General features: G+C 27.8%; 1 protein-coding gene across 1 annotated transcript; it reads left to right on the top strand.

Annotated features, from left to right (window-relative positions):
- Nucleotides 1-2,637: 2,637 nt before the first annotated feature.
- LOC145849066 (mRNA export factor-like) lies at nucleotides 2,638-10,230 on the top strand. The gene is made up of 11 exons (XM_082954149.1): nucleotides 2,638-2,713; nucleotides 4,988-5,124; nucleotides 5,559-5,651; nucleotides 6,245-6,418; nucleotides 6,735-6,806; nucleotides 7,078-7,185; nucleotides 8,012-8,121; nucleotides 8,766-8,832; nucleotides 9,226-9,420; nucleotides 9,720-9,826; nucleotides 9,857-10,230. The coding sequence occupies exons 1-10, from the start codon at nucleotides 2,671-2,673 to the stop codon at nucleotides 9,801-9,803; spliced, it is 1,083 nt and encodes a 360-aa protein (XP_082810275.1). The 5' UTR covers nucleotides 2,638-2,670; the 3' UTR covers nucleotides 9,804-9,826; nucleotides 9,857-10,230.
- Nucleotides 10,231-10,481: the final 251 nt, after the last annotated feature.

Raw genomic sequence — 10,481 nt, 5'->3', positions numbered from 1 at the left:
GATTTATTTTTAAACTTTCATTTCAACACCAATTAAATCACTCATAAAATATTCCAGCAGCAACAAACCCGCTGAATTGGGCGACTTCGAGCAGCACACGAAGGGAATTGGCGCCAAAATATTAAGCAAGTACGGCTGGTCCAGGGAAAACCCCTTTATTGGAATCAACGACGAAGGACTGGTGAACCCGGTGGAGCACTGGGGCCAGTTTGACAGGAGCTGCATCGGTTACCAGGCTGATGAAGACAAAACTCGTAGCAAGAATAGTAGGAGGAGAAGTAGGCAGAAGAAAAGAAGGGAAGGATGGACGTTAGTGTTTGAACTGATTTTTTTAAATTATAAGTTTATCAATGTTTTTGTTGTTAACATGAAGTCTGATATTAGTATTTAATATTTATTAATTTTTTGCATTAATATGCTCAACTTGATTGTTAAGACTTCTATAAAATCTTATGAGCCAAGTGTACATATTCTCTCAGTTTAAAGTTTAAATTGCTATGTTTTACACTAAACAAACATTTTTTCCAGCAACCAACAGCAAACCAACCAAGTGTATCCAAGCAACAGCCCCCTCCACCACGACCCGTCTGTTTCCGTGGCAACCAAGATAATGGAGAACCAGGGATGGACCCCGCAGAACCCCAGGCTGGGTCCCGACCACAACAAAGGACTCCATGAACCCATCCAACACTGGGGACAGCAGAGCAAAAAGGGCCTGGGCTTCGAGATGGTTGCCAGGGCAACCAATAAAAAAATCCCCCAGATTGATAAGGTGACCCACAACACAAAGTACATGGACGCCATCCCCAATTTCGCCATGTCAACTTTTAACAATGGGACTGTTGCTATGCAGCGCCATAAACTGGTCCCGGGTGATGATGACGGGGTGGTCATAACAACCAGTTTCGACGAGCGGCCCCTGGATGTGGACCTGCCCGTGGACGTTACCAGGCAACCACACGACACAGCTGTCAAGTACAGGAAAGAGTATTTGGAAAGTAACGAGAAGTTTGGGGAGCATTTCAAAAGTAGGAGGGGAAATTTCAGGGGGAGGGAGTCCCGCGGTAGGGGTGGAAGGAGAAATTACAGGAGCATGGGAGACGCTCATAATAGGGGATTTTTTGGTAAAAACACCCCAAAATTTGGAACAGAGACAGAGTTTTCTGATAAAAATAAGGGGATCTCCCAAAACAGGGATGAAAATAGCAAGTTAGTGAGGCGTGAAGCTTGGAAGTTTATGAACGATGAAAATATTGCTGATAAGGTAAATCAGAAGAAAATGGAGAAAGCCATGAAAGGAGTTTCGTTTGTAAGTGGAGATAATAATAATGTTGATAACAAAAATAAAAATACTGGTAAAAAATCACCACAGAAAAACAATGATGCTGGTAGAAAACCACCAAAGAAAAGTTACAAAGCTTATAGGAAAAATTATAACACTTACACAAATAAGACCGGTGGTAACTGTTTATAATAGAAAAATGACTGATTTTTGAATTAACTGTTGAAAGACTACTTAAACAATTTTTATATTATAAAATTGTTAATTTCTTACTTTTTGTGTTAAATTAGTATAATTAGATAAAAGATAAAAAATTACAATTTTAAGTAGTTGTTGAACGTTTTTGTATAATCATAGTTAAGTATTTCCATTATACGATAAAATTTTTAACTATTTTTTTAGTAGTTAATATAGTTTTATTCCTCAATCATACTAAATCTAGAAATTTGTTTGTATTTGTCAGTAATTATATTGCTTAACGATACTTCTTAACTAATTAAACTACTTAACGACTTCTTTTAATGTTTTTATGCCCTAAGTAAATTTGACTAAAGAAAAGTAAGATCTTAATTATTTTAAATAAAATAAAAGTCTCACAGTCTTAAGTTTAGTTTTGTTCTATTTGATTTAAATTATACTTTGTTTTTTAGATTTTAAAGTTACTATAATAACTAAAGCATATATTTATATGCTTGATGTATAAAAAGAACAAAACTTAATGTTATTATATAAACATTAAAAGTGTTTTAAATTGTTAAAAATTTATTCTTCCTTAATTATTGTTTACATAATTCTAAATAATTTGTGGTTTTATTATTTTTAAATATTTTTAAACTAATTTTCTTCTACCCTTTTTTATTAAGTATTTCAACAATTTTTAAGTAATACTCTTACTGTCAAGTGTTGCTTTAAAAGTGATTATCATTATTCTTTTAGTTGTAATTTATAAGAGGAATTTCTACTTGATATCTTGAATATGTTTGTTATATAGTCAGCTTTAACTAAAAAAGAATGCTCAATTTACTGGGATGTAAAGAGCTTATTTAAATAGATTTATCCAAATTATATATTTTATTCGCCAATATTTTTATTTTTGCTTGAAAAGGTCGCAATTTTTTGCCACCGAAACCGGCCGCGAATAGAATATATAATTTCCATAAATCTATTTGAATATGTTTGTTATAATTTTAGATCCATTGAAACTAATTTTAGCAGTGAAAGCAAAAAATTATTATCTTATTTATTTTTTATTATTAGTTGATTTATTACAAAGAAATATTCGTTAATACCAAAAAAAATTACTGTACTTGAATACGTTCATTATTGAATTTAAATAAAATGTGTACTTATAACAGAAATAAGTAATAATTTAAACAAATATCTGAAAAATGACATTGTTTGGTTCATCGGGTAACAGCCTGTTTGGAAGCAGTAAGTTTTTATTAATATTTTATAAATTGTTTTAATTTTAATTTAATAAGTAACTAGCTTGATTGTTTGGTGTGTATTAGTTAGTTTTTAAAGCTTATTATTGTTTTTAACAAAAATTACCATTGCTTGAAATCTAAAAGTGTAATCTTTTTTTTTTTTTTATATTTTTAAAATATAGGTTTATGAGTTAAATTTAAAATTTGGTTTAAAATAAGCTTGAATATTTTATTTAATAATTAATGTAAGAAGTGTCTAATTTAAAAAATAATTAAACTAGTTGATTTTTTTGATTGAAAACTGTACAGTTGTTTTTGATTAAAAAGTTGATTTTTATTAATACACTTTCTATATTAAGAATAAATAATTACTATAGTTAGTTTTTGAACCTTATTATTGTTTTTAATCAATAATTACCGATGCTTGAAACTTACGAAATGCGATCATATTTTTTTGTAAATTTTACAAACATAAATTTATGATTTTTTAACTTTAAAGTTTAATTTGAGGTAAACTAAAATAATTTATTTTTTACTTTTTGATAACTTATGTAAAAAGTGTCTGTTTTAAAAAATAATTAAACTAGTTTGTTTTTTAATTTTTTGATTCAACAGCTTTTTTAGTTTATAAGTTAATTTTAGTTGAAAAGTTATCATTATTAATGAATAAATAATTATTTTTGAAAAAAGTTTATATCAAAATTTATTTGAAACAATAGTCGTATATTATTATCATAAGTGTTTGGGCATTTAAATAAAACACTTTAAAAAATAAAAAATCATAATTTGTGTGTTTTTTCAGGTAGCAAGACTTCAAAATGTACGTTTCATTTCAATTCATTTGCATGCTTTTATATCAATTAAGTTTATTAAACAAAAACAAAGTTGTTTTAAATTTAATTTGAACTACTAATTGATGTTAAAGTTTGAATTGTTTTAATTTAGTATAAAATTTTGTTTAAAATGTTTGACTTGTCTTTAACGTTTTTATACAAAGCTTATGTTTTTATTAACTTCTTAATAAATTAATTTTATCATTAAATGTTTTCTTAGTCTAGTATCATAGTTTTAGATAGTACAGCTTTTGTATGTAGATAGTTATTTAAAATTATTTTTGTTTTCAAAAAAGATGAATTCTAAATGTTTTTATATACTAGTATAGTTTTAGATAATTTTTTTTTTAATTACATAATGTTGTTTTTTTAGTGTTTCTTAAACTTTTTTGTTATATTCTATTTAAAATTAAGTCAATACAAAAAGTTTTTACTTTTGCTAACAGTATGTGTATTTAAATTGGTAGTTTTTATAATAAAGTAGTACTATTGATGAATACAAAAATTGTTTTAAAACAAAAAATGTTGTTGAATAATTGTAATTCGGTTTATTAAAAAAATGAAATTTCTTTGAATAAATTAAAATGTTTATTGCAGGGTTGCCATAATGTCAGGAAAAGTCGGGATAAACTATAAAAAATGACAAAAGTCAGGAAAACATGGGGGTTTTAAAAAATTCAGGGAAATTTGACAAAATTTGAAAAAACGTCAGATTTTGTGAGTTCAAATTTACAAAATTCCTTATTTTCCAAAGCCTTCAAATAGTAAAAAGTTAATTAAAAATCTTTTAAAGTCAGACTAAAGTTGCGAAATTTTCCTAGAAAATTACAAAATAATTACTTAATTTCCATGCTTTCATCTAATAAAAATTAATTAAATATTCTTCTTAAAACTGCAAAAATTTTCTAATAACATATTTAACAACTACCCTACTTGAACAATCAGTTTATGTATGCTTTTTAGTATTGATGATCTGTGGCAAGGACACTTTCATGTGACTAAAAAAGTTTGATTTAAAAAAGTCAAGAAATTTTTAGTAAAAAGTCAGGAAAAATCGGGAAATTTTTCTCAGCTTGACCTGTGGCAACCCTGTAATTGTTTTTATAAATAATGGAAACGTAGTTTTAGATATAACCTTTGATGCTTTTAAGTTATAATACAAGTTACAATCACAGCAAAAAAAAAAAATTCAAATCATAAAGTACAATATAGAGTTTGTATTTACTTAAAAACAAACAAACAATTCGAGCTAATTTAGTCAACTACTTAAAACCATTAATTAATTTAACCCTGATAGACACTTAATTTTTAATTTAAATTAGTTTTTGACTTTTAAGTAAAACTAGTTTTAACTTACACTTATCATTTAAATTGAAATTGAAAATAAACCATTAATCAAATCAACCCTGATAAGCGTTCGATTAAAACTGTTTACTGCTCAACAGCGTCAACGAGCAGTGGCAGCCACAATCCAATGAAGGACTACGAAGCGTTGGAGCCACCCAGCGACTGCATCAGCAGCTTGAAGTTCGCTCCAGCGTCCATGGGCAACTTCATCATATCCGGATCGTGGGATAACGCTGTTTGTTTATTTTAATATTTAATTTTTTTATTGTTTTTGTGTTTTTTATTTTTTTTATAACTACTACATCGATGCATCAAAGATAAATAAGTAATTGCTGATAATTTGTTTTCGATTAGTATAAAATACTGCGTTAATTAATTACAATTGTTCTTATGCGATAGTTTCTTAGTTGACTATCACTGTTGCTTTGGTTGTAAATAAACTTATTTTATTAAAAAGGCAATATGCTTGGAAAAAGAGTTCAGTGGAAATAGTTAGTAAAATAATTTTCTACTCTTAGTTCTATTGTAGTTCATTAAAAACATTAATTAAAAAAGTTAAGTTGTTGGAATCAACAGTTTCTAGCGGTAAAATTCAGCCAATGTTACTATTCAATACTTTTACTGGTAGTGTAAAATGGTTAAGCATTTAAATTTAATTCATTTAAACAGGTAAGATGCTGGGAAATAGAGTCAAGCGGTAAAATTCAACCGAAAGCTCAACAGAAAGCCGACGCACCCGTGCTAGATGTATGCTGGGGTGAAGTGAGTTGTTTTAGTATTGAAAATTTCAGTCTGACATGATTTTTTACTTGGCCCACAGGTCGACAAAACTTCTACTTTTAAAATGTTAAGCGCAACCCCTTAAAACCAGTTTGTACCACAAAGTACTTTTTAAATGATGATTTCGCCCCAAAAACATTTTCAATCAAGTTTAACAATTGTTCAAAACGGTGGCCACCATACAACGTATAAGCATAAACAACAACTTGTTAACCAACAAGATTTACACTTTCAGCCTTGTAAGCAAAAATGTAACAGGTTCCGTTTTTATGGCAAGTTGCCAATTGTTATATATAATGAAGAAAACAGTGTACTTGTTTGAAAATTTTAACTTTGAAATACTGCTGAATGAAACACGGATTTTGTACCAATATAAATCAGTATGAAAAACTAGACTTTCTATAAACCGATAAAAATTATTTACCATCCAATCCAGAACCCAGTCAGGGTTTTTATGGTAAGTTGTGACAAGCATGCCCGTATGTAGGATATTACAACCTAAAAAAAATCTTACAAAATGATATGCAGACCAATAAGGTTCATTGATTACTATTTACCATCCAATCACACAACAGGATCCGGTCAGAGTATTCGTGGCTTCATGCGACAAGCAAGCCCGTATGTGGGATCTACAGGCGAACTCATTGGTACAGGTGGCCCAACACGATGCTCCGATCAAAACTTGCCACTGGGTCAAAACATCAACTTACTCTTGCTTGATGACCGGTAGTTGGGATAAAACTGTTAAAGTGAGTTATTGGTTTATTATTTGTTTTGTTTATAATTAAATAAGACAAGTACTTTACCTATGATTAATGACTGTTAAGGTTGATAGAATATTTATTAACTAATTTTTATTATTTTAAAACTAAATTAAAAATAGCAGCTATTACTGTATTCTGAAGTATGAGTAAAGCAAATATGGTTTGAAATTTATTGATGCATATTAATATAACAAATTCAATTGTTTTTTAATCTTCTTTTATTTTAAGTACGAACATGATAAACAAAAGTTGATTTTTTTTTCAAAGTATCTTAAGCAGGTTACTAAAACTTTTTTTTCAGTTTTGGGACACAAGACAAGCCACTCCTATGAAAACTCTTCAATTGAGTGAAAGAGTGTATGCAGCTGATGTGGTTAGTTTTTATAAAAATAAAGAAATAAGTTGTTTTTATAATTACCAAGTTTTCATTACTTAACTAATTACTGACGTATACAATTTGCTAAAATTGTATAGAAAAGTTTAATGGCGATAGTTTCTAGCGCTGACAAAAAATTTAATAATTTTATATTATATAGAAAGGGCTAATGGCTATGATTTTTTGTGCCGGTAGAAATCTTGTTTGGTTATATTAATTATTAAAAAATTGCATATCTATATTAAATTTATTACTTTATTTATTATAGAAAGGACCTATGGCAATGATCAGTTGTGCCGACAGAAATCTTTACTGTTTGAACCTGCAGCAAGAACCAAAAGAACATAAAAAAATTGAATCCCCGCTAAAATACCAGGTAAAAATTTTCATATTATAGGTATTTATAAGCTCTGAAGTCCGTAGAAAATGACGTTTGTTTATAGCCAGAGAGTTGCAGATTTTAAATATATTTAAGTTAATATTTTTATAAATCTAATGAGCTTTAATGTCTGAACTTTTCTATCAGTCTTAAAATTATCTTACTTATAACAATGTTACCCATTAAAAGTTTAATATACAAAAACAGACTATGTAATTTATACATGAATAACCTTCCATCTCGTAATCAGTATGATTTCAATTCATTTTTTTTAGCACCTTTGTAGCAGTAAATTTAAAATTATTTATCTATTTAGTAACGATGCATCTTTATATCGAAAGGTAAGAATCAACAAAAAATCCATATATAAACATTTAAACAGTGTATAATTTATACTAAAAGTCAGTAACTGACTTGTATACAATATTAAACTATATAAAATTTTTTTACAGCACCGTTGCATCAGCATACTCAAGGATAAATCTCAGCAAAATCCTTGATATGTTTATGATAACTTTATATTTTTAATTACTTTTTTACAGCACCGTTGCATCAGCATATTCAAGGACAAATCACAACAGAAACTATACAATATTATCATAAATATACACCATAATGTTTTTTATTATTTTTTACAGCACCGTTGCATCAGCATATTCAAGGACAAATCACAACAAAAACTATACAATATTAACATAAATATACACCATAATATTTTTTATTATTCTTTACAGCACCGTTGCATCAGCATATTCAAGGATAAATCACAGCAAAATATATACAATATTAACATACCCACAACACTAATTTATTTTTTTTTCAGCACCGTTGCATCAGCATATTCAAGGACAAATCACAGCAAAATCCTGTTGGTTTCGCATTGGGTTGCATCGAAGGACGGGTTGCCATCAGCTACATTGATCCTGTGACTTCGTGAGTTTGTTGTTTTTATATATTTTGTGTGTTAACATCTATGTTGTTGTATTTGTTTTAATAAATACAGTGTATTACAATATTAATTGTACAATAGTGTTTCAATTGATTTTATTATTTTTTAAAATTAATTTACACTGCCTTGGTTAACAGTTGTCAAAATTGTCTCGATTGTTTATGTTCCATTTGCAACTTATCATTGACAGATTAATCATTTTGTTTTATATTTAATTTCACAAAGATTTTATACTAGTTCCATTTTCAAACGGTAAATTTTAAATGAGTTTGAAATTGAAATTTGTATAAAAATCTTGTTGCAAATGGTATATAAATACGTTTAAAAACCTTCATATACTAGTCTTGATTGTTATTTTTAAGTGAAATAGTTTTTTGAATTATTGTACGTATGCTACATCACGAACCAAAATTGTTTTTATCTTTACTTAAAATTCTTTTTACCGTATGTTTAAAAGGACTCCTGATCTAAAAGTTAAGTTTAAAATTATATTTATAACATTTTCAATGGTTAGTTTCTAAACTAAATAATAAAGCGAATAAATTTCCTAGTTATAAATACTGATTTGTTTTTTTGTTGTTTCTTCCATTATACAGTTCTGAAAAAAAAAACACCGTATATCTGACAGACGCGACAACTTCACATTCAAATGTCATCGGTCGCCCAATTCGGTGTCTCCACAACAAATTTACTCGGTTGGTTTGTTGATATAATAATTAGTAAAGTTTTTTTAACTAATTTTAAGTTTCATGTAAATTTAAGTGAGAAAATTATTTAGTTAAACAACATATAATAATTCAATATACAAGCAATCAGTCTTCTCAGAGTATTTTAATTAAGCTAGTAAAATATATAATGAACAGTTTAATTTATTTATAATCTAATAAATTATAGTAATATTTAACCTAGTAATTCAGTATTGAAAACAAGAAGTTCTGATCCACAATACTTATTATTTAAATGTAGAAATCAACATAAAGTTATATACTGATAAATAGACAATAAATTAATTACTTTATGATTTATGACTTTAACCTGAAAATAAAACTAATAAAAAAATAATTTGTATAAACCAATAAAAATGTAAGGTCAACGACATTTGCTTCCATCCCGAGCACGGAACACTGGCCACAGTCGGATCTGATGGAAAGTTCAGTTTTTGGAATCACTACGACCGCACTAAACTGAAGGGCAGCGAACAACTCGATATATCCATCAGTGCTTGCGATATCAATCCACAGGGTAATTTGTTCGCGTACGCTGGAAGCTATGATTGGTCCAAGGTTGTTATTAGTTTTAGTTGCTTGTTTTGTTTGAAAATTATTTTACTAAAGTGAGTTAATTGAAATAACTCACTTAAAATAATAAACAGAACCATTGTACGGATTTATAATAACTTTCATACATCTATCAGTTTTAAAACTCAGTATACACACTTAAGTCGTAAAGCTTCTACATAATGTCTATCTTTGATGTAATACCATAAATTTCACATTATAGCTAAATGTATAAAACAAAAGTTTGATTTAAACTGTAAAGTATTTATCTACCCACCAACTCAAAACATATTTATTAATCACAGGGTCATGAATACAACAATTCCAGCCTTAAGCACAGAATTTTGCTGAGAAGTTTGAACGATGAAATGAAACCTAAAAAGAAGTAAGTTGCATTGGAAATTTGGCGGGAAAACTTTTATTCCGTGAAATTTTGGCGGGAGAATTTCATCATGTGATGTTTGGTCACAGTTATCATAGGTTGTAAGGCTTTAAGTGAAAATTTTACAAGTATTATTACGTTAACTTAAATTTAAAAACATAAATTTTGACTTAATATTTCAATCTATTTTGTTCTACAGACAAACTTCATTGTTAAAATTAAAAGTATTAGTGTTGATTTACAGTTTTTAACAATTAAATTAATATTTTTTTTAGCTAAATTGAAAAGCTGTATAAGAGTTTTTACTTAGAAGGCTTTGACTTTAATTTTTAAGTTTTCATATTTTAAAAGAGTTTATAGGGTTTAATTCTTTAATGAAAGTTTAAAACAAACATTTAATTTGTTTTCGTACCTAGTATAATTTGTCTAATTTATTCCACTCTTAAATTTTTTGCTTGCTTTTTATTGTTAGTAAATAAATGTGTTTTTTATTTGTCAATAGTTGTTGTACTAAAATGTCGTTTTCTTATTCTTTGTCAACAACTAATATTAATGATATTTATTTTGTAAGTAAAGCATTAATAATAAAACAAAAAACGTATGACTTTATTAATTTTTATAGACAAATAATTCATATAAGGTTTACGTTTTATACATAAATAAACATATAAATATCAGTACACTG

The sequence above is a fragment of the Thalia democratica genome, unplaced genomic scaffold (assembly GCF_965202585.1).
Source record: "Thalia democratica unplaced genomic scaffold, ktThaDemo2.hap1.1 HAP1_SCAFFOLD_2003, whole genome shotgun sequence".
Taxonomy (NCBI): Eukaryota; Metazoa; Chordata; class Thaliacea; order Salpida; family Salpidae; genus Thalia; species Thalia democratica.
The sequence above is the reverse complement of the archived record's forward strand: the minus strand, read 5'-3'. Positions and strand labels throughout refer to the sequence as shown.